A 25,360-nucleotide genomic window follows, 5' to 3' on the forward strand; every position below is an offset into this window, starting at 1 on the left:
CAGCAACCCTACCTGCAAATTCTTATTCCTCTGTAATTTCAGGCTTTCTTCAGATTCATAACTTCTAGATCTTCGAGATCTTCCAGATCGTGATGAACTAGATTGTCGTTTCTCCGATGCTTCGTTGGATCCCTATTTTTAAAATATCCAAAGTTGTGTTGAGGATTGTAACAGCATTTTACATTGTCCGCTTGCGTGAATAATATTCATCAAATCATTTATCATTTAATCTTTGTTGGGCTTTAAGAAGGAACTGCAGATTCTGGAAAGGGAGACAAAAGTGCTGGAGAAACTCAGCGGGTGCAGCAGCATCTATGGAGCGAAGGAAATAGGCAACGTTTCGGGTTGAAACCCTCCTTCAGACCTAATCATTGTTGTGTCATGGCACAAATATTCTGAAAATCACTTGAAATTTAAAAAAAAAATAATAATAAGCATATTGCTAATTCATCAACTTGTTTGGCAAATCAGCTTTGGTCCAAAGGTTGTTGGAAAAAGTCTGGGGAGCAAGTGTGAGATGTCTCACTTAGCAAATTGTGGGCTCCAGGTTTGGGTTGAGAACCACCCAGTGAATGTGGTGAATGTAGTTTGGTTTAATTTAGAGATATAGCCCAGAAACGGGCCCTTTGGCCCACTAAGTTCGTGCCGACCAGCGATCCCCATAACCTAACACTATCCTACACACTAGGGGCTATGATACGGGCATGAATGATAGTACTTACATATAAATATAAATAAATGTAACAAATGTAAAAGTAAGTAAATGCTAAATAAATGGAAATGTACCTAAAGAGTCAGTCAGCTTGTGAGATCAAGGACTCAATAACATAGAAGGATGAGAGTTTCACAGCCTAACAACATTTATTCTTGTTCTATGGTGTACAAAACCATTACACACTTACTTTGAAACTATCCTTATTATTGGTTCAATCTGCCTAGGATTATACAATGGCTCTGCATGTAGCAATATAGTCTCCTAATATCAAAGCAACAGAAATATTGTCTCATGTTCACAGAAACAATTAGAAAATAATAAAATATCTTACCGAGGAACTCAGGCACCACTCTGTTTTGTCATTGTTTTTATTCTGCAAATTAAAATACAAAGATTGAATCTTATACAACTTGTTTTTCCTCTTAGAATTTCAATACAATCACATGTTTTACAGTGAACTATTTATTTATATATCTATATTACTAAAACTCTGTTCTTGACCGGTTTCGGCGATCTGTGCTGCGATTTCCGAGAGAACGACGCCACCTACGGCCGTCATTTTTGGCCACCTCGCACAGAACCCCCCTCCGCCATATGTGTGCCAAGGATTTTTCCCGTCGATGAAATGTGACAGAGATATTAATGTTTTTACAAAATTCCCCATTCTCTCTGCTGCCCCCGCTGGAGGCAGGGGAAGGGACTATAAAACCAGGATGTGGTGTGCCTCAATCAGTCTCTGCAAGCTGGAGCTCTGTCAATTAGTCTCTGTCACTCTGAGCTCTGAATGACACTGAACAAATGTCTACAGCACTGTGAGTACCCTTAATTTGGTCTGAAAATGAAAATATAGTTAGTTTGAAGTAAAAAAGCACTGCCTGCAAATGGTTCAAAAGGGAACTGCAGATGCTGGAATATCGAAGGTACACAAAATTGCTGGGGAAACTCAGCGGGTGCAGCAGCATCTATGGAGCGAAGGAAATAGGCGATGTTTCGGGCCGAAACCCTTCTTCAGACTGATGGGGGGTGGGGAAAGAAATAAGGAAAAAGCGAGGAGGAGGAGGAGCCCGAGGGTGGGCGGATGGGAGGGTGGGAGGAGACAGCTAGAGGGTTAAGGAAGGGGAGGAGACAGCACGGGCTAGCCAAATTGGGAGAATTCAATGTTAATGCCATAAGGACGCAGGGATCCCAGACGGAATATGAGGTGCTGTTCCTCCAATTTCCGCTGTTGCTCACTCTGGCAATGGAGGAGACCCAGGACAGAGAGGTCGGATTGGGAATGGGAGGGGGAGTTGAAGTGCTGAGCCACCGGGAGGTCAGGTAGGTTATTGCGGACTGAGCGGAGGTGTTCGGCGAAACGATCGCCCAACCTACGCTTGGTCTCACCGATGTAAATCAGCTGACATCTAGAGCAGCGGATGCAGTAGATGAGGTTGGAGGAGATACAGGTGAACCTTTGTCGCACCTGGAACGACTGCTTGGGACCTTGAATGGAGTCGAGGGGGGAGGTGAAGGGACAGGTGTTGCATTTCTTGCGGTTGCAAGACCTATAATAACAGGGAGAAGAGGCATGAGAAGGCGGGTGGGGGAGGATAGAGAAAGAGGAGAAAAGATATGGAAATAAATAAAGGGTCGTTTAAAAAATATCATACAAAAATTCACTGCCTGGAAGCATGGCATTTCATAGCACGAGTACCTTAGCAATTATTTGGCATTCAATTAACAATTATACCTTGGTTAAGATCATTTTTATACTTTCCTTGCCAGTTGCAAATTTTCTCAACCAGTTTAATGGATAATTTAAAGTCCAAAGCATCAAGCTCCTAATAAACCTTGCAGGCTAAAGAGGATAGATTTATCAAAGAGGAGATTTGTTCTTTCATTGGTCGGGATATTGAGCGTAAGAGTCAGGAAGTCATTATGTAGTTTCATAGGACTTGGGTTTGGCCAGATTTGGGATATTGTATATAGTTCTGGTCACATTATAACAGGAAGTATGTGGAGGCTTTGGATAGGGTGCAGAGGAGGTTTACCAGAATAATGCCTGGATTAGACGGACGGTATTAGCCACTGGGAAGAGGTTGGACACTTGGATTGGTTTCTCTAGAATACAGAGGAAGGCAAGGGGAGACCTGATAGAAATGTATATATTTATGGGATCTGTGCCATATTCTGCACCTATCATAGATAGGGTAGACAGTCAGAACATTTTTCCCAGGATGGAAATATCAAATACTAGAGGGCATGGCCATGGGGTGAGAGGGATAACGTTTTTAAATGGAGAATTACGGGGCAGATGTTTTGACAAGGAGAATCGTGGGTGCCTGAAACAAGCTGCCAGGGGTGGTGGTGGAGGCCGACACGATAGTGGCCTTAGAGAATTTTGCATAGTCACATGGACACGCAGGGATTGGAGGGATATGGATTATGTGTAGACAGACAAGGGTCGGTCTTAACACTACGTTCGGCACGGACATTGTTGACGGAACTGCCTGTCCCTGTGTTGTTATGTTTTCTAATCAGAAGCCAGTGGGGTTTTAAATTGAGTAGCAAGATTCAGAGACTTGTAATTCGTGATCTATTTCTACCTGAACATCCTGGCTGACTGGCACTGGTTCTTTTGGTTTTGTGCTGAAATTCAAACCAAGGAGAATAGTGATGCAAGCCCTGTGTTACTGTTGATCAAAAGGACAGCAGAAGGACAAAGAGGAGCCATTCTTCACTGAACGACGCTGTTGCCAAGAGTGGACAGACACATTGGCCTGTCGATTGTAACCATCGATTTATCAATTCACAACTGAACAAGTATGCATCAATATTCTGTTGTATGAAAACATAATAGAAATAGGAATAGGTAGTGGTCATTTGGCCTTCAAACCTTTTCTGACATTCTTCAGGACCAAGTCAAGGTTGATTTCCTTCCTCTATATCTTTTTCCTGCATTCACTCCCATATAATTTGATTCCCTGAATATTCCAATTTCTATGCATCACTCTGAAGAGTGAATCCAATGACTGACCCACAAGTCCCTCTGGTCTTAGAGAGTTTTAAAGGTTCACCACTCTCTGCATGAAGAAATATTCCCTAACCCGAAATATTTGGCAAACGACACATCACTTGTAAAGGGCTGCACAGTGGCACAGAGGTAGAGTACTAGTTTAGAGATAGAGCGGCAGAGACCCAGGTTCCATCCTGACTACGGGAGCTGGCTGTACGGAGTTTGTACGTTCTCCCCGTGACTCGCATGGGTTTACTCCGGGTGCTCCGGTTTCCTCCCACACTCCAAAGACGTACAGGTTTGTTGGCTAACTGGCTTGGTAAAATTGTAATTTGTCCCTAGTGTGTAGGATAGTTAGAGTGCAGCCGTAGGACTTGTTTCTGCCCTCTCTCCCAAAACCCATAAAAACTAAATGCATCAGATGTATAATTTTTCTTTCTAGCCAAAGGGGTCGATGATTTAGACAGGGTGTAACTAACATATTCCTCTCAGAGAGGGCAATTTTAGCAAGCAGTAAAATATGGCACATTTGGCCCATTCTTAGTCACGTGTGTGACCAAAACTATGAAAAGCTGTGGCATTCTGAAGGCATTACAGGTATATTGTTTTGTACTGTATGTACGATTCATTTTTTTTTTGGTTTATCAAGTGAAATATTTATGTTATGCCGACAATGTTTGTTTAGGGTCAGAGGTCAAACTGGTCACGTGTGTGATCTCACACGGACACATTTTCTTCATAACTCGGTTTTATCTTACAAACTCGTGAATTTTAAAAAGCTATAATGTTCATATCTTTAGCAGTCATGTAGGTAGGAAAATAGCAATGAATAAGATTAATCTCTTACTATATTTTTTGATGTATTACTTCATGTGATGCCTTTTGGTAACGTGTGTGACATTTTGGGTTCACTTTCCAAAGAATGGCCCATTTGTGGGTTTCCTTTCTATACTGCAGGAAGCAAATCTTTATTTGGGGGATTATTACAGGAGAAAATCTATTCTGATTCCACTCAAATAAAAAAATCCATGGGAAGACAACATTCGAAAATAGCTTAAAGTGTAATGTACTGTAAATATATACCCGCTTCTTCTGAAATGTCATCTTCAGTGGAATCTCTACATTGTCGTGCATCTTCTTCATGGACATTGTGAAATGATCAATTTCAAATCTTTTCAACTGTAGAACCAATATCTGTGGCAGCTTTTCAAAATAGTATCTCTGAAATAAAAGAAAGGCAAACTATCATTAATGTAAATGTCAACACTAAATTAGTTCCATCAAGGACCAATGTGTGTCTGCAGTGACTCTAAAGTTTGGTCTGATCTCTACTGCCTTCATATGTATCATTTGGACAGAGAAACTACATATCTGCAGGTCACAAGGTGCAGGTCATCCTGAAAAACCCCGGGCATCCTGTCCATGTAATTCTGGAGAGTTAAAAGAGCACTCGGAACAACAACCGGTTCCTATCCCTGCCCTGTAGAATGGAGCGGTTCAGGAGATCCTTCACCCCTGCAGCCATTAGATTTTATAATTCGGCTGTAGGGGGATGCATTTTGCAATTTTTAATTTTTAACTGTTAATTATTGGTCTTTTTAAGTATTTATTGCTCTCAGGTAGTGTCCACATTGTATTCTATGTATTTTCTGTCTGCGTTCGTTTTGAATCTGTGGGTTTGTTGGTTGGGGGCTTCTGGATATCTGAATTTCCCTGAGGGGATCAATAAAGTATGTATTAATTAATTAATTAATATCTAAAAGAAGTGGGTCTTATTCTAACACTCAGATAACAATGTTATCTGCATTCATTTCTTTGTCCATCTGGACAAATATCCCATTTTCAAGATTCTCTGATGTAAATGAAAGAGTGGTTGAAGAAACTAAGAAGACAAGTTCAATACTTCAGTAAAGGCCCACTTGCATCAATGGACATGAGGGGGCAGGCAATTTGTGTACATGGATGATCTGGTATTTAATTAGGGCTAGAGGTATCAGTAGGTGCGAAGTTCTGGCCCACCATTACACTGGTGACTTTTCTGATGCATTGTTTCACGGAATTATGTGTTGGGTGATACTGCATAACTAAAACACACATCAGATGGCCAGGGCAGTCACGGTGGCGCAGCGGTAGAACTGCTGCCTTCCAGCAAATGCAGCGCCGGAGACTCAGATTCGATCCCGACTATGGGTGCTGTCTGTACGGAGTATGTACGTTCTCCCCATGACCTGCATGGGTTTTCGCCAAGATTTTTGGTTTCCTCCCACACTCCAAAGACATACAGGGTTGTAGGTTAATTAGTTTGGTAAATGTAAAAATAATTGCCCCAAGTGGGTGTAGGATAGTGTTAATCACTGGTCGGCACGGACCCAGTGGGTCGAAGGGCCTGTTTCCGTGCTGTACCTCTAAACTAAATCTCTAAACTAATCAGCAACTCTTGATGGACCTCAACAGCCAAACTGTTATTGGCACCACTTTAGAAAAATATCAAAGTATGGAGAAGTAGAGATGAGAGTAGGTATGTTACAAACTTACCTTCAGCGGCGCTGTAATTCTGCCACTGGCCGTGTGCGCGATTTTGGCGCGTTTGAGGGGGGGGGGGGGGGGTTAAAACGAGTTTTTTTCCCCAACCTGGTCCTGAATTATATTTTGTTGGAGTGCAAGATGTTGCTAAAGAATCGTTCCTACAGCCGTTCTGTGTGTTTTAAAAAAAAATTCATCCGACAAGTTAATCGCTGGAATGATTTTAAAAGCAGCTTCTGAAGCCGTCAATGTCGACAACTGGGACGGATTTTATGCAGGCCCAGGTAAAATAAAGTAGTTTATTTTTATGTATAAAAGTGTTGCTTAAGATGTATTTAATTCACATTTTACGTTGCGAAACGGTGATTTTTCCCCCCGAAGAACCGGCAGTGTATTTGCTTCAGATATGGGGGTATAAATTCACCGCATCTGAACGTTCTAAATGGTCCCGTTCCAGTAAAACCCACTCACAAGCTGATTTAAATGGCCATTAATTTACAGGTATTAAACATTAAATTCCTTCCATTTGGCCTATAAACCCATGACAATGAGATTTAAAAATTATGTTATATTCTGAATTCTTGTGTGAATGTTATTTGGACACTTAGGCTATTTAAAAATGTTAATCTATTCTTAAGAAATGGATAGATGTTTAGATCTAGTAATTGAAGTTTGTAATTAGCTACAATTAGGTAACTAACTAATTATATGCTTTAATTTCAAGTAATCTAAGTAAGATTGTTTCATATTTGTTTCAGAATGCTTCAATCTATAATAACTGAAAATTTATTTCAGTTCTCTTAAATGTTAAGAAAGTTATCGGCCTTTAAATGTTCTCGATCACAGCTTTTGTGTTAAGTCAATGAAAAAGCAATAGGGAACAAGATGCCAATTTCCGAGTATGAAAATGGCCATAACTTTTTTAATACTGAAGATGAAAGTGAATTAGGTGTCAAATTAAACTTATTTTTATGCTTTATCTGATGGGATAAATTAAAGACTTGATTTTTAAAATATCAAAATTTTGTAAGATTGCTAATGAGAGTCAGACAAATGGTCATATTTGTGATTCGGCAGATAGTGAGAACAATAGTGGGAGAGGGGGCAGTGAGGTGGAATTGGGGGCAAGCAGCGATGGACAGATGTTACGAAGGTGACTGGTTGGAAGTTGCCTGAGAATCCTCAACAACATCTTACATAAGGTGGACCTTTTAACCAATTCTGAAGCTGGCCCAAAGTCCAGCTTCAGTGTTCTTGCAAAAGTACACACCCAGCAGCAGTAACATCTGCCCTTGCAAATCCTCCTTAGAACAGCAGGTATCTGGAAAATACCACCAAACTTGACTCCATCTAGAACAATATGCAGTTCCCACATTGGCCTCATTAGTTATCTCAGAATCCACAAAACCAGAGGGGGCCAAGTTATCCTCACTCCCATGGGACTGATGCAGAGTTTAGTTTATTGTCACGTGTTCCGAGGTACAGTTGAAAGCTTTTGTTGTTTGCTAACCAGTCAGAGGAGACAAAAGCTTTTCACTGTACCTCGAGGAAGATGCCCAGGAGAATTATGCTCATGTGACTTTAAACACACATTGAATTACATTTGACAACACTGCCCATCTCAAGCAACGCCAATAATAAAGGCTGAATTTGGCATTACTGACAAATTAGCTACATGAGGAGTAACAGGGAGAGGAAGGAAGAGAAGGGGTCGGGGGAGCCCGAGGGGGGAAGAGAGAGGAGAAAAGACATAAAAGAAAAACAGGCCATTGGGTGTAGGTAATGATTCTGGCCTTTATCTTCTGACCAACATGAAAAACTGGCCACCAAGAGCAGGACAAAATGTGTAGGAAGGAACTACAGATGCTGGCTTGCATTGAAGATAACACAAAATGCTGGAGTAACTCAGCAGGACAGGCAGTATTTCTGGATAGAAGTTAATGGGTTATGTTTTGGGTTGAGACCTTTCTTCAGACTGAAGAAGGGCCTTGACCCAAAACATCACCCACTCCAGCATTTTATGTCTATCACCAAGAGCAGGAATTGGATGGCTGAATCAAAGGAACAAAGAATTAACTCACAATCTCAAATTCTGTTTTCTTATCACACCTGTCACAATAGCACAAGTTATCTCCATCCAAAATGGAAGTTTTCAAGAAGTCTTGAAAGGTGGCATTCTGTAAAGAAAGATTAAAAGTTGCATTATAAATGTGATTTAATTCAATAAATTCATAATGAAACTGGTTGCTAAGACTACAAAACAGTTCTTCAGCAAGTTCATCAGCAGCAATGTAACATTATTAACATTTCCACTTAAGTAACAACAATTATTTCAGTTGCCCAGAATATTTGACAAGACTGCAGAGAGAGGGAACCTGGGATGGCTGGTTTCATTATCTGTCGAGTAATGCTGGAATCATGAGTTCAATTCCCAAAAAGAGCGGGGGAATTTAAATTTGATTGGCCAAAGAAATCAGAAATCAAAGGTGACCAAGTAACTGGTGGATTGTCAAAAAGATAAACTCAAATTTGGTGAAGGTTTCAAATTCATAGTAATGCAATAATTGATTTATTAATATTCCCTACGCTATTATCACATGTGACAGATCCCAGTTAAATTCTTTGTTTTGCAGACCGTACGCAAGGCCTGCAAAGATTATTCATTACAGTCTCCAATAATCCCTCTTTATTCGTGGCGGTCCCATCCCCCCACATACACCAGGTCCCCATTTGTTCTCTTGGCAGCTCCCTCCACGCTGGGTCCCCATTGTGAAAAGTCCTCTGTAGCATTAGTCAATACGAGTTGCAATAATAACAATGAATGGATCACTTGGTATCCACTGGGTCATCAAAGGCAGAGTGAGCTCAGTTAACCCCACAAACCTCTCAGTAAGATGTGATTCCTTGCGCTAAAACTGGGTATACTGTTCCACTGATTAATAACCAACCATGTCATCTCTGGGTGCCCGCTCTACCACCCACCAAATGGTGCTCAGGGCCTGGCACATTGGCACAGAGACAACAACCTGGCTGCTCAACACACGGCTTGAGATCTAACTATTCCTTTGGTTTGTGTTTCATTCGCAAGAAGATGGCCTACCACAAATCATACCTGCAGAACTTGTTCTGTAACAACCCATGTTCTCTTGTTACCCATTAAAAAAAAAACATTCTTGGTATCTGCAAGCTGCTGGCAAAGTCATTGTTTATTGCCCATTTCTTATTGCCCTTCAGATGGCCCTTGTAACCTGCCACCGTGAATCGCTGCAGTCTTTCGGATGAAGGTTCTTCCATTGTGCTGTTGGGATGTGAGTTCTAGATTGGGGATTAGACTTAGAAACCAAGGACCAGGGATATATTTCTAAGTGGGGATAATGTTCAAATTTAGTTTAGTTCAGTTTAGAGATACAGCGCGGAAGCAGGCCCTTCGGCCCAGCTCCAACCAGCAGTCCCCGTACACTAGCACTATCCTATACACACTCGGGACAATTTACAATTTTTACTGAAGCCAATTAACCTACAAACCAGGATGTCTTTGGAATGTGAAAGGAAACCGGAGCACCCAGAGAAAACCCACGCAGTCGCTGGGAGAACGTCCAAACTTCGTACAGAAAGAGCCTGTAGTCAGGATCGAACCCGGGTCTCTCGTGCTGTAAGGCAGCGTCTCTACCGCTGCACCACCGTGCAACACCAAGGAAATAGGAGGGCAAACCATGGGATGTCGTTTTCCCATACACCTTTATCCTCTTGTTGAAAGTCACCAAGTACATCCTGTCTCATTGGCAGATCAACCCATTGGAAGGGAAAGTGCAGCAGCAACAGTCTCTCACTGCTTCAGTATATTCCCTGCAGCTTAACATGTCGCTTGGTATCTGGTTCATTACTGGCAAGGTAAACCATCTGATGCTCATCTTCCAAAACAAATGAGCCCTTCACAACTAGGATCAGTGGTTCTTTCCATTGGATACCACTGGAAAGAATCCTTATTGAAGACCTTTGCATGAAATCCTTATCTGCCAACAGAAGGACTCCATGGTTTTCTGTGACCAATTAAGGTACTGTGTTTTTTTATTTCTAGGCTCTGCTTTGACCTTCCTTGCAATCCTATTCTAACGCATGTTTTGTCGGAACCATGTAAAAATATTTACGTGCCACTTACCACATTTTGGATGTGGATACCTCTATCATTTGAGCGAACTGGCAAAGGAATATCCAAAAGATCGCATTGTGTTGTGTCTTCAACTTTGCATTCCAAACACCTCTGGCTATTAATCATTTTACTTTGGTAGATCTGGGTGGAAAATGTTATAATTTTCATTTTTACATTATTTATTTCTTCACAATCATTGTCCCATTACAGATCCCACTAACCTTCTCATGTCTTTAGCCCGATATATCTACAAGTAAAATTATTCTTAGTTTATGAACATTTTCTCACTCTTCTCTGATACGCCAAAAGTCTTTTTTTTCACGCAAACAATTGCCTTGTGGTACAGTGAACACAGATTCTTACAGACAGGAAGTGACACAGCTGGCGTCCTGGTGCCTTCGTAATAACCTGGAGCTCAATACTCTTAGGACAGTGGATTGATAGTAGACTTTAGGAGAGCTCCCCCTCCCCTCACCCCACTCACCATCAACAACGCCACAGTCACATCTGTGGAGTCTTTTAAGTTCCTGGGAACCATCATCTCCAAGGACCTTTAATGGGGGGCACCATCGACTCCACAGTCAAAAATGCACAACAGAGGATGTACTTCCTGCGGCAGCTGAGGAAGCACAATCTGCCACAGGCAATGATGGTCCAATTCTACACGGCCATCGTAGAGTCTGTCCTCACCGTGTCCATCATGGTCTGGTTTGGCTCAGCCACCAAGCACGACACCTGGAGGCTGCAGTTCGATCAGCTGAGAAGGTTGTTGGCTGCAACCTTCCCCCCACTGATGACCTGTACACTGCAAGGGCCAGGAAGCGAGCGGGCAAGATCATCTCTGACCCCTCTCACCCCGGCCACAAACTCTGTGAATCACTTCCTTCTGGAAGGCGACTCCGGACTGTCAAAGCCGCCACAGCTAGACATAAAAACGGCTTTTTTTCCATGAGTAGTAGCTCTTCTCAATAACCAATAATCTGTAGCCTCCTTTTACTCTGGTATTTTATTTCATTCACATGTTTAAACTATAATATTTTATTATTAATGTTTAATGTTTTATGTGTTATTCTTAATTGTTACTGTATGTCGTGTTACTTGCGAGCAGAGCACCAAGGCAAATTCCTTGTATGTGAATATATACTTGGCCAATAAACTTATTCAGGAACAAAGTTAGCTAAATCCTACCTGTTGTTTTCTCACCATAAAATTCACACTCATGCTGGAGTAACTCAGCGAGGCAGGCAGCATCTCTGGAGAGAAGGAATGGGTGACGTTTCAGGTCGAGACCATTCCTTCTCGCCAGAGATGCTGCCTGTCCCGCTGAGTTACTCCAGCATGTTGTGTCTATCTTTGATTTAAACCAGCATCTGCAGTTCTTTCCTCCACATAAAATTCACACTGATCCTTTATCAATCAACAAAACTGGGATCCTTCAATTAATTTTATTTTCCTATTGCTCACCCCATTTATATTACAGGAGAAATTTCTCAACTCCTCTTACAGGGATGTTACAAATGGAATCTCTCTGTGTCAAGTGGGATACTAGGCTTCCGGGCAGTTGTCCCTTTAAATGCAGGCTCACCCCAGCCAGTGTGGGATTATTGAATTTGTTTTATGATATATTGTTTTATCTACCAGCAATGATAATGTGCAGCCCTGTTACAAGTCATTCCCTTCAATACAGAATCACTGTGTAAATGTTGTCATCTTCACAATATGAAGGGACTGGATGGTAGGGAAGGGAATTGGAATTTATTAACTTATTGACTAATGCCTCATCTTTTGCCTCAGATGATAAGATCAATGACAACAATTTTCAAGCTCTACTTTATTGTAACATGTACAGTAAAAACCTGATATGGTAAAGGTACATTCATATTCCAAATTCTATGCCAGCCTTCCTCAAATTTGGTCAGGCATCATAAACTATTTGCATATGAACCAAAGAGATAAATCAGTATCAGATCCCACACAGATTGATTTTATTGCATGCCTGAATAAGTGTTTGAAATCTATTACATCTTACCTGCAATATGTTACAGGTCTCCCCTTCAGTTTCTTTGCTGACCTTGTTCACTAACCGTCTGAAATATTCTTCTGCGTCTTGTTGTTTGTAAACTTAAAGATAAAACAAAATTATCTTTTGTTGCTTAATTCTGAATAATAAAAAGTTATTCATTGTTAAAAACTATAGGAAGTGACAACAATGTTGGAAACAGTGGATGGAGCATTGGAAATGCCGTTGGAACGCTAAACACCAGCCTGAGATCCCATCAGAGTTCAGCGAAGGAACACTCAAGGGGGACAGGGAGAAGAAATAACGAAAACCATGTTTGTAAAAGAAAAGAAAATCCTACTCTCAACTCTGAAGAGGAGAGGGATGTCGGTTCGCTGAACGATCCAGGTGAAGGCTGGAGGCCCGGCAGCAGCCTGAGACTCGCCTGGATCGGGCTCCGCTCCATAAGACCTAGTGCACAGTCCGGACACTGGAAATGGCCCCAAATCTGGCGACTCAAAAAATAATTTCACTGTGTTTCATACGTGTGACAATAAAGCACCGTTGGACTATTGACGAATTTCTAGCAGTAAGTTCTCAATCTTGCATGTATAGTGTATCTTGCATTCTGCTCACAATGATTAAATGTTATGATTAATGTTTTAAATGTTTTTCTCTGAATAATGAGCTGCAGAATCTCTGTTACGATTAGCAGACTTTCAATTAGCCTTCTATGGCCTTCAATTTATCTTATCGAACATTGGCATAACAATGTTTACTGCAATGGCCTGAGATGCATAATGATACTGCCAAAATAGTACAAATGCAAGTTCAGATTAACATTTTAAAAGGTTTCATGTATTCACATGTACTAACACACGACACCTTTCTGGCAACTCATAAATAAGGTTTTCAATTAAATTAAAATAGAAAATATTCAGAAAATTATGCAGCCTCTGTGCAGGAAGAAAAAAAGTGTTTCAGATTAGTTCAATTTTACCATAAAATCTGCCTGTCCTTCTAAATATTTCAGACATTTTCTGTTTCAGATTTTCAGTGCCTGTAACATTTTGAGATTAAGAAGTGATCTATTGGAATGTATAACATTCTTGTTGGGCACAACAGGATAAATCTGAACCTAAGATAGTCACAAAATGCCAGAGTAACTCAGCGGGTCAGGTAACATCTCTGGAGAAAAGGAGTAGGTGACATTTTGGGTCAAAACCCTTCTTCAGACTGGATCTGAAGATTTGACCCTGTTGCTTTTTTGTTCTCTTCACTCTGGTGTCCAAAACCAAGAACCAGTCATGAAGTAAGCGGGTCAGCAAATTAGGGCTGAGATGAGAAGAAATTTCTTCAGACAAAGGGTAGCAAGTATTTGGAAGTATTTTAAGTTTAGTTTCAAGATACAGTGCGGAAACAGGCCCTTTGACCCACCGAGTCCGCGACGGCCAGTGATTCCCGCACACTAACACTGTCATACACACACACGAGGGACAATTTACAATTTTACTCAACCAATCAACCCACAAACCTGTTCATCCCTGGAGTGTGGGAGGAAACCAGAGCTTCTGTGGAAAACTCACACAGGTCATGGGGAGAACATACAAATGCAATATAGAGAGTACCCGTAGTCAGGATTAAACCCCTGTCTCTAGCACTGTAAGGCAGCAACTCTACCACTGTGCCACCGTGCCCAAGAGGACTCCTGAAGCAGAGTTCCTAGGTTTATTCATGACAGATTAATGGATTTTTATATTGTAAAATAATCAACGAAATGGAGTTGGTACAGAAAGATTGGTTGTGTGGTCAGTTCAGTCAGTTTATTATTTTGTCACATGTACCGAGGTACAGTGAAAAGCTTTTGTTGCGTGCTAACCAGCCAGTGGAAAAACAATACATGATTACAATTGGGCCATTCGCAGTGTATAGATACATGATAATAGAATAACTTTTAGTGCAAGGTAAAGCGATAAAGTCTGATCAAGGATAGTCCAAGGGTTCCCAATGAGACAGATTGTAGTTCAGGACTGCTCTCTGGTTCAGTTGCCTGATAACAGCTGGGAAGAAACTGTCCCTGAATCTAGAGGTGTGCGTTTTCACACTTCTATACCTTTTGCCAAATGGGAGATGGGGGAGAAGAGGGAGTGGCCAGGGTGCGACTCATCCTTGATGATGCTGCTGGCCTTGCCGAGGCAGCCTGAGGTATAATTGAGGGCATAATATTACTGAATGCCAGAGAAGACACGAGGGGCTGAATACCCATTCTTGTTTATGACCAATGTTGATGCTGAACATGTCATTGTTATATAATTTACACACTGTATTCCAGTCAGAAATTTGCAGAATTATTCTCGCATTCTTACTTACCATCATCTCTGCTCATGCCCAGATTTCTTGTAATCAAATCTGTCCTTGGTGTTTCTCTTGCATCTAGCTTCGCAAACAGTTCCTTAAGTTGATAAGTGATGCTGGCTTCCTTATTGATCTTTTTAAATCGTTGTTCATTTAATCTAAGGGAAGGGACATAAAATTGTCAATTTCCACGACACCCCCTGTAGCTGTTAGTGTGGATTTGACATTATATAGCACCTACATTTTGTACATAACCAGCTAACACTCACGCACATGAGACATCAAAGTAATTGAATGAAATGTGGCTGGCATATTGATTCTTATTTATTACTGAGTGTACAAACCTGATGATAGTATCCTTCACTTCAGGAGACATGTAGAAAGTCTGAAGCAACGTGTTCAGGTAGCATGTGGCCCCCTGGTTATATATCCCGACAAATCCTAATCAACGATAAGAGCATTGTTAACACCGATCATATATAGGATGCAGCAGAAACAATAAGCTGTGTGTGTGCGTTTATGTGTGTCGGGGGTAGTCACTAGAAATAATATGGTGCTCCAGTTTCCTCCCACACCCCAGGCCCAGGCTTTCCTCCCACACCCCAGGCTTTGCAGGATAATTCGCCTCTGGAAGTTGGTCCTAATGTGTATGGAGCGGATGAGAACGCGGGACAACATAGAACCAGGGTGCACAGGTCGGCGTGGACTCGGTGGGACGAAGAGCCTGTTTCCAAACCACAATTAAACAGATGGTCAAGATGTTTGTTGTAAATTGAATGGAGGATTATGAGAATAATTGTGAGAATTATTATTTTATCAAATAAGTAGCTGACCAGCTGGGGGCTGTTTCCACCCTAAACTGAATTTCTCCAGATTAGTGCATTCATGGTGCAGGTAGGTGGGCTTTATGGTAGAAGAGGCTTTTCATTAACTCCGGCCCGTTTATATTATTTGCCATTCGGTGCAAGTGCATATGGGGATAGGTCAATAGTAGAATCATCATTGCCCCTCGATTAAGTACTGGATAGTACACTATAGCGTTGCAGTCCTGTCGCTTACCTGTGGGATTTGCATTGTTTCGCATTCCGCTGTTCCTCATTTCTTTCCTTTTACGATTTTCCCCTCTTAGTCCGACACTTGTTGTCAGTCTGAAATTAAACAAAGCGAGTGAATGGGCAGTGGTTTTAGCCACGCTCCGGGTGTTGGGAGTTCAACTCACACACTTCCTCTGCTGAGATTCGCAGTGTCTGAGACCAGGCACAACCGCAGCGCTCTGTCACTTCTGCAGGAAATACATCCCGATTGTAAACGCGTCCAACTCTGCAACCTAATCAGTGGCACACAGCTATCAGGAGTTAGTTTCCGTTTCGTTTCCAAATATGCCTCATTGTTATTGCTGGGAATCTGTGCTACTTAGCGAGCCAATGTGGTTAGAAAGCTCTGGAGTAACTCAACGGGTCAGGCAGCATCTCTGGAGAATTTCGCAGATACAGTCTGAAGTCCTCCCTCCACCACCTCCAGTTTAAATTCCATTTGGAATATTTTGGAGGACCAAGAAACCAAGAAGGATTCCGACCGAAAACGTCACCTATCCCTGTTCTCCAAAAATGCCGCCTGACCTGCTGGGTTACTCCAGCACTTTGTCTCTTTTCCTTTGCAAGCCCGCATCTGCAGTTCCTTGTTTCTTGGCTCCATAATATATAAGATTCCTTTCGCATCTGTTCTTTCTTTAATCAGAATGCATATGTTGCTTCAATTAATAATATAACCTTTTCATGTTTCATCCCGAGGGTTAAATTAATTGCCCAGTGGAATAAACGAAAAGTACTTGCAAAGTTTTGCAGCACAGTGGGCTTAAGCTGCTCTCTAGTGGAGGCCTGAGAGTGGTGAAACACAGGGCAAGCGATAACTGCTGGTGGTAATTGGTGGATTAAAAAAAAAGACACAATGTGAACCAGCATCTGCCGTTTTTGGTTCTAGAAAAACCTGAGGATGCTGGAAATTAGATATAACAGCAGAAAATGTAGGAAAAGCTCAGCAGTCGGTCTGAAGAAGGGTCTCGTCCCGAAACGTCACACATTGCTTCTATCCAGAGATGCTGCCTGAGTTACTCCAGCATTTTGTGTCTATCAGCAGGTCAATTAAAGTCCGTGCAAAAAGAAAAGGCGTTTCAGATTCTGATAGATGCTCCAATGATCTCCTGGTGTTTGCATCAGCGGGCATCAGCTGTCATTCTTCACCCCGCTTCTGCCGATCTTTCATAGGTTCATAGGTGATGGAAGCAGAATTAGGCCTTTTGGCCCATCAAGTCTACTTTTTTTTAAGTCTGAAGAAGCGTTTCGGCCCGAAACGTCGCCTATTTCCTTCGCTCCATAGATGTTGCTGCACCCGCTGAGTTTCTCCAGCATTTTTGTCTACCTACTTTTTTTAAGTTAGTTTAGCGATACAGCACAGAAACAGGCCCTTCGGCCCACCGAGTTTGCACTGGCAAGCAATCTCTACGAACGCTAGAGGCAATTTACCATTATACCAAGCCGATTAACCTACAAACCAGTATGCCTTTGCAGTATGGGAGGAGACTGAAGATGTCGGAGAAAACCCAGGCGGTCACGGGGAGAATGTACAAACTTCGTACCGACAGCACCCATAGTCAGGATCGAACCTGTAAGGTAGCAACTGTACTGCCACACCACCTTGCCGCCCTTCAATCCACTCCGCCATTTAATCATGGCTGATCAACCTCTCCCTCTCAACCCCATTCTCCTGCCTTTTCCTCATAACCCCTGACACCCATAATCATTCATCACAAATCTATCTATCTCTGCCTTGAAAATATCCATTGACTTGGCTTCCACAGCAATGAATTCCACAGATTCACCATCCTCTCTGACTAAAGTAATCTCCTTCGTTATGGATTGGCAAGAGTTTTGGATTGTTAGCACAACAAATCACCACTGCAGTGTGCCTACTTACTCCAAATGGAAAACAAATCTGGTGCTTTTGTATATTCCAGAAAACATTTAAAAAAAAACTATCACAATGAATGCAGATTCTCACCAAGATATCCCTGAAGAGCAGGGCCGGCCTTAAGCTGATTGGACAATTTGCTCCCAAATGGGTCCCGCACCTAAGGGGGCCCCGCGCTAGAGTAATCTACTCTCAGCTCAGGTAGATCTACCCCGGGTGGAGGGGGGGAGAGAGAGTAGAGGGGTGGAGGGGGAGGGGGTGTGAGGGGGAATGGAGAAGGGGGAGAGGGGGTGGTGCATCATCACGGCAGCGCTCCCGCCCCTCCAGTCGCCGTGCTTCACGCACACAGCCCCAGCTCCACCCCTCTCTCTCCCCGGGAGACGCAGTGAACAATACAGGAGGGGCCGGGCCAGGGATTGGTGCAACGTTTACAAACCTCGGCCTCAGCTCACACCCGTCCGCCCGGACCCCGGCATCTGCTCCCTCCCTTCTCTCCTTCCCTTCCCTCCCTCCCTCCCTTCTCTCCTTCCCTCCCTCCCTCCCTTCTTCCCTCCCTCCCGTCTCTCCTTCTCTCCCTCCTTCCTTTCTCTTTTTCCCGTCTCTCCTTCCTTCCCTCCCTTCTTTCTCTCCTTCCTCTCTCTCTTTTCCCTTCGCTGCTTCCCTCCCTCCCTTCTTTCTCTACCTCCCTCCCTCCCTTCTCTCCTTTCTCCCTTCTCTCCCTCCCTTCTCTCCTTCCCACACACACATCACACACAGACAACTAACACACATGCAACTAAGACACACACACACACAGCTCAGTCACTCAGGCCTGGTGGACTGGCAGCTCAGAAACTGCCAGAAATTCTGCCCACAACAGGTGAGAGACTGTGTGAGAGAGAAGGGAGAGAGTGTGGAGAATCAATTTTAGATATTTTTCATCTTTTTCTGCAGATCACAGCAATGAATAATAATAATAATAATAATAATAATAATAATAATAATAATAATAATATATTTTATTGTCATTGCACATAAGCGCAATGAGATTTGGTATGCAGCTTCCATCTGATGTCATAACTTATACCCCGAGAACATGGTTTGTAAAAAGAACATTAAAACAGTAAAACAGTCAAAACAGTTCAAACAGACTAAAGTGCAGATGTGTCTGCGACGTGACCATCCGAGGGAGACAGTCCAAGGGGGTGGGGGTTCTGGCGAAGAAGGCCTTGTAACGTCTGCCGGAGGGAAGTAGTTCAAACAGTCCATTACAAGGGTGTGAGGAGTCTTTATGGATGTTGATGGCCATCCTGAGGCATCGTGTGTGGTAGATGCCCTCCAAGGCTGGTAGCTGTGTCCCAATGATCTTCTGCACTCTGTGGATGATACGCTGAAGAGCTCTCCTCTCCGCCTCCGTGCAGCTGAGATACCACACAGAGATGCCATACGTTAATATGCTCTCTGTGGTGCAGCGGTAGAAGGTTGACAGCAGCTGGCCGAAGCTGAGGAGGAAAGTCTATCCTGATGGGCTGAAGGGGCTCTTTTAAAACAAATCTGAGTGAAATCTCAGTGAAAGGTACATTTTCTGGATTTTTCCTGGCATGGCGCGGGCCTTTTCGGCCAAAATGCTCCTCCTGGGATAATACGGGCATTTTGGGCAAAAGAGACTGGTTTCTTGGCTAATAAGGGAGTTGTGGGCTGAAATTAGTTGTTTCAGGCAGGCCAAACAACTCATTTCATTTCATTTCCAATTGCATTGCAGTTTCAAGCACAGGGCAGGCCGAATAGCTCATTGCATGTTCATTTCACTTCCATTGCCATTGCAGTTTCAAGCACAGGGCAGGCTCAAGCCAAACAGCTCATTGCATTTTCACTTCATTGCATTTTCAAGCACAGGGCAGGCTCAAGCCAAACAGCTCATTGCATTTTCACTACATTTCTATTGCATTGCAGTTTCAAGCACAGGGCAGGCCAAACAACTCATTTCATTTTCATGAAGGGCTAACAAATCATTTATTCAAGTACATTGCATACTCACAGTGTTCTGTGGTTTCCCAGCTCAGACAGAGAGTCGTGACCTCTCCCTCACCATCTTGCAGACAGACTGAGCCACGCCCACACTTCTGGGTTTTATAGTCCCTCTAAGTGGCTTTCATGGCGGTGATGACAGGAGATGAAATCTCAAGAATATTTAAACACTAATAAGTCTTTTATTTTTCATCAATGGGAAAAATCCTCGGGGCCTGCACAGTGGAGGAGGGCTCTGAGTAAGATGGCCAAAAAATCACAGCCATATGTGGTAGCGTTTTTTCTAAAATCAAAGCACAGTGCAACAGGAAGTGGTAAAGATGAAACTTTTAATTATATAGATAATAGACTTCATTTGTATTTCTATGATTCTACAGACCTTGGCTGGGAACCTGGGCCTCACCTAAATTGTTCCCAATTGTGCCTCGCACCTCCCAAGGCCGGTCCTGCTGAAGAGTCTTGCAACTTCTGAAGTGTTTGCTGTAGAGAAATGAAAACTCCAATCTCGAGTGATCATCCATCACTATAAATTAGAAAAAAATGCCATTCAAAAGCAGTTTGAGAACAAAAGCTACAATACAAAATACATGCATCATATCTCATTGACAATAGCAGAAGGAACCTGGTCAGAATTACAGCAAGCTTGATGCACTTGATACACTTCATGCACTGGGATGGCACGGTGGTGCAGCGGTAGAGTTACTGCCTTAAGTAAATAAGTAAGTAAGTACGTTTATTGGCCAAGTATTCACATACAAGGAATTTGCCTTGGTGCTCCGCACGCAAGTAACAACATGACATACAGTGACAGTGACGAATGACTCAGAAAACACTAAACATTAATAATAATAAAACATTAATGATAAAACACCATTGATCAAGCATGTGAACCAACAAAATACCAGATCAAAGGGAGGCTACAGCCTTCTGTGGCAACGAGTTCCACAGATTCACCAGCCTTTTCTCGCACTACACTGCCCCCCTTCCCCCCTTCCATCCACCTGTACCTATATCCCTCCCTCTGACTTTGCATTGTGTTAAAGCTCGCCCGCGCTCTGGAATAACACCACCATCAGACACTGATGCTCATAGTAAAGACACAACTTTATTACGTTAGCGGGAGTGGGAGAGTCGCTGCATTTATGGTCACGTACCTGCCAGCTCCTCGCGGTCCCACTGAATTATTCTGTGCACAGGCAGTATATTTATACATGAGTGGTCATGGGTCCAGCTAATCACACAAGCAACACATTTCTGCACCAGTACTTATTGTCTAGAACAGACTTATTTCTCTCAGATACTACTTGGTATCGGGCCTCTTCCCTTTTTAGTCACAATCTACAAAAGCACCTGTTACTCATTAGCTAGCAATACTAAGTAAAGTAAAGCAGGTTCACCACACGCAACATGCAATCTGTCATGTACACATTAACTCTTTAAACCCCATCCTCCTCTACAATTGGACTCGTCTTCTCTCCTTATTTGACACCATCATGATTCCTTTTTGTCACCTTTTGTCACCCTTTCATCTCCCCTTCAGCTCTGGCCTTTTCTCACCCAACTAACAGACAAACCCCCCTCACCTGTATCCACATATCAATTGCCTGGCTTTGTACCGCCCCTCACCTCTTTGCCAGCTTTGTCCCCTGCAAACAGTCTGAAGAGTGGCTCCAAACTCAAATGTTCACTGTCCATGTCCTCCAGAGATGGTGCCTGACCTGTTGAGTTACTCCAGCGCTTTGTGTTCCATTGATTATAGAAGTTGTTGGCCTGTGTGGGCAAGTTGGACTGAAGGGCCTGTTTCCACACTGTATCTCTCTATGACTCTTAAGGGCCTGTCGCACGAGCGTGCGACTCCATGCGGCGAGCGTGACCTAACGTGGTCGCTTGAGCCATACGGCCTCGCGGGGCCGGTCCCACTTCGATCGCCGGACCCGTATGGAGTTGTGCGGAGCTGGTCCCGACATCGCGCGGGGCTCCGAAAAACTGACCGTGTACAAAAATTCCGCGCAGCAATGGCCTGCCGCCCCGCAGCCGCCTCAACGCCGTACGCACCACCTCGATGGGCGTGCGCAGCTGCCTTGACGAGCGTGCGCAGCGTCTCGATGCCGTACGTCACGCGCGAACCTCCCGCGGACTTCGCTTGAACTTATTGTCACTCACTCGACCTCCACGCGGCCCCCGCTTCCGGTTTGGTCGCGCTTGCCGCATGCAAGCCGCATGCTCGTGGGACAGGCCCTTAAGTTGGAACATTTAAGCACAGTTGTGCATGTTGGTGAGTCTCCATTTGGAGTGTTGTGTTCACTTTTGGTCACCTTGCTGTCAACTCGGAAAATACACCATTAAGCTGGAAAGAGTGCGGGGAAGGTTTACTGCTTCATTCACCAACCCCCACAGCACATTGCAGGCACGCACCATCTTCTGTGTAAAAGTAAAGGTTGCTCCAGGCATCTCCATTAAACTTTGTCCCTCCCACCTTAAAGCTATTCCCCCTAGTATTTGAGTTTTGCATCCTGGGATAATGGTCCTAGGTCAGTCTCTCCATTGTCAGTGTGAGGCTAAAAACAAAATGGAGGAACCGCATCTCATATTTAGCATTTGTAGCTTACAGCCCAGTGGTATGAATATTAATTTCTCTCACTTCAGGTAGCCACGGCATTCCTTCTCTCTATCCCTTCCCCTCCCAAGTCGCACCAGCTTCTCGTTTTCACCCAACAAACAGCTAACAATGGCCTGTTTCCTTTATCATTGTTACTTTTTTGCATATCTTTTATTCATTGTTCTTTATCTCTCCGCATCATCTTCTATATTTATAGGCAACGACGCATGCTGTATGTACAGGCAAATATCCTCTTGCGTAAATTTGGTGCGTGTGCAAATGTGGTGAAGATGTCGCTATTTAGAGCATACTGCACACCACTCTACACTGAGCACCTGTGGTCGAACTATTTAAAGACAAGTATGCAGAGACGAAAGGTGGCATATAACGATGCCATGAGAACACTGCTAAGGCAACCTAGATGGTGTAGTGCCAGTAATATGTTTGTGGCTGCAGGAGTCAGTGCTTTAGAAGCTATCCTAAGACACCACATGTATAAATTCATTTGCAGGATAAATGACTCTAAAAATGCGCTTATTGTGGCCTTGACAAACATAAGGGTTAGCACTACACGCTACGAATCCCAGTTGTAGAGACACTGGTATCGTTGTCTCGTTGTAGGACATTGATCATCTTTTAATCTGGATTTTTAACTTAAGTATTGTGGGTTTTTGTTAAATATAAATTATGATGTTTTTATGTGATATACCATGATTTTATATATATTTATGATATTTAATATGCAATGCATTTTTAATGTAATGTTGCCCCTTGTCTGGACCTTGAGTCCGAAATAAAGTTTATTATTATTATTATATCTCTTGTTTCCCTTATCCCTAAACAGCCTGAAGAAGGGTCTCGACCTGAAACGTCACCCATTCCTTCGTTCCAGAGATGCTGCCTGTCCCGCTGAGTTACTCCAGTTTTTGTGTCTATAATGATTCTGACTGTCTACCTTATCTATTCCTCATGTAACTTTGTATACTTCTATCAGGTCTCCTCGTGGCCCCCGGCATTCCAGATAAAAAAATGCAAGCCTGCCTAACTCTCCCTGTAAATGACATCGCCTAATCTGGGCTTCATTCTGATAAACCACCTCTACACCCTTTGAAATCATCCACACCCATCATGCAAATATATGTTTTTTAAAACATACATATAGGACTTCCGGTGGCGCCATGCTGGACTAGCAGCCGCAACTTTTAGCTCCGCTCCTGCAAAATCGCGATTTTTCGCGTTAAAATCGGGTCTGGAGGTCGGGACCGATTCAAAAACTCACCGGAGCCCCGGGACGTCGCGCTGACGACGCCATCAGTAAGCGCTGCGATTTAAAACGGAGGATAAAGGCTTTAAAATGAAAAAAACGTCTTCAGCTCAGAGCCCACAGAGAACAATAACAAAACTGCTGAAAACACAGAAAACTGAAGAACAGACCTCTGAAGTGGATTCTGGAATGGCTACAAGAGCCAAGACTGAGATGGCTAAAGACTTGCTGGAACATTGCCGTTTGTCTCGCTCTGACTTTTACCTTGCCCTCCTTAACCTTCGCAACATCACCCGCGACCCTGCCATGGGCTCCCCTGCGCAGCGACTCATGTCTCGCACCACAAGGCCCCCGATCCCGGTGGCCCAGCTCTCCCTCGTGCCCTCCGTCCTCAAGCCGGCTGCTGTCCAGGAGCGCATTGCCCTTAAGCACGAAATCCAAAAGCGCTCCCACGATAAGTCCTGCCGTCCCCTCCCGAGTCTCTTCCCCGGTCAAGTTGTCCGAATGCAGTCCCCCTCCGGTCACTCCAGGCTCGCCACCGTCATCGGCTCCGCAGGTTCACCTCGGTCCTATCTGGTCGACCATGACGGCACCGTTTACCGCCGGTCACGACAGCACCTGCGGCTTGTCAACGAGCCACCACCACCGCCAGCGGACCCTTTTGCTCCGCCGCTGCAGTCTTCCACTCCTCCCGCCGCTCCTCGCATGCCTCGGTCCCTGCCTTCTCAGCTCTATCGGCCGACTTCTCCCCCGGCTCACCCTCCCTCGCCTGCCCGCCTGCCCGCTGCTGCGCCCGCGTCCCCTCCTTCTTCTCCGTCTTGTCCATCCCCTCCCGGATCCCCCGTTCCGGTTCGGTCACCTGCACCTGCACCTGCTCCTTTTCTTCCTGCAGGGAGGGGAGATGGCGAGATGCGTACCCGGTCGGGACGTGTTGTCAAGCCGCCTGTCCGTTATGGCAACTTTGCGTAGCTGCTCATAGCGCACGTGACGTGGTCGCCCTGTCACTACCTTGTTGCCTTTTGTTTCTAAGGGGAAGGATGTAGATGATATGTGCATGTACCTTTAACATAGTGACCTCACCACTACTAACCACTCCCCATATCACGTATAATTACAACCTCCCCACCCACTGATCTCTCTCTAGTTCCCGTGACAGACCACGTACAGCTAGTGCAGTAATGTATGTTACAGTATGAATAAAGTGAAGTAAAGACACAGTGCGTTGTCACACGCTTCTTTACAGCTACTAAGGAGAAAAATGAAATGGATGAGATAAAGAACTCGGTAAGAGAACTGAGAAAAGATATTGAGGCTGGAAACTCAAAAATGATGGAAAATATTAATGTTAAATTGATGGAAAATATGTCGAACATTAATGCTGGTAATCAAAAAGTTATTGACTGCATTGGCATTATACAAAAACGAATTGAGGATGTGCATGAAGAGCTAATGGGGAGAATTAATAAAGGGGAAGAAGAAACTAAGAAGAAGTTTGAGGCTGTGCATGTAATTGTTTCTTCACATGTAACTGAAATGAAAGGCATGGAAACAAATGTTGAACAAATGGCTGAAGATATGCAGGGAATGAAGCTAGAACTAGACAGCCTCAAGAGTCAACTGGCAAAAGTCTCAGATAAATGTCTTGATCTCGAACCTCACTCAAGGCGCCAAAATTTACGAATACTGGGAGTAACTGAAGGAGCAGAGGGAAATAACGCCCGTGAGTTCACTGCAAACTTAATCAAAAAGGTACTCAATTTACCTGTGGAACCGGAAATTGAAGTGG

General features: G+C 43.6%; 1 protein-coding gene and 1 long non-coding RNA gene across 2 annotated transcripts; both read right to left on the reverse strand.

Moving 5' to 3' along the window:
* Window positions 1-94: 94 nt before the first annotated feature.
* Window positions 95-4,925, reverse strand: LOC116980155. The gene is made up of 3 exons (XR_004413864.1): window positions 4,794-4,925; window positions 1,047-1,088; window positions 95-132 (listed from the first exon to the last, which is right to left on the reverse strand). It is a non-coding gene; the product is annotated as an uncharacterized LOC116980155 (long non-coding RNA).
* A 3,380-nt stretch (window positions 4,926-8,305) lies between these two features.
* LOC116980110 (ubiquitin carboxyl-terminal hydrolase 47-like) lies at window positions 8,306-16,161 on the reverse strand. The gene is made up of 6 exons (XM_033032220.1): window positions 15,797-16,161; window positions 15,082-15,178; window positions 14,753-14,895; window positions 12,413-12,504; window positions 10,393-10,524; window positions 8,306-8,410 (listed from the first exon to the last, which is right to left on the reverse strand). The coding sequence occupies exons 1-6, from the start codon at window positions 15,834-15,836 to the stop codon at window positions 8,306-8,308; spliced, it is 609 nt and encodes a 202-aa protein (XP_032888111.1). The 5' UTR covers window positions 15,837-16,161.
* Window positions 16,162-25,360: the final 9,199 nt, after the last annotated feature.

This window comes from Amblyraja radiata, chromosome 13 (assembly GCF_010909765.2).
Source record: "Amblyraja radiata isolate CabotCenter1 chromosome 13, sAmbRad1.1.pri, whole genome shotgun sequence".
NCBI classification, from domain to species: Eukaryota; Metazoa; Chordata; class Chondrichthyes; order Rajiformes; family Rajidae; genus Amblyraja; species Amblyraja radiata.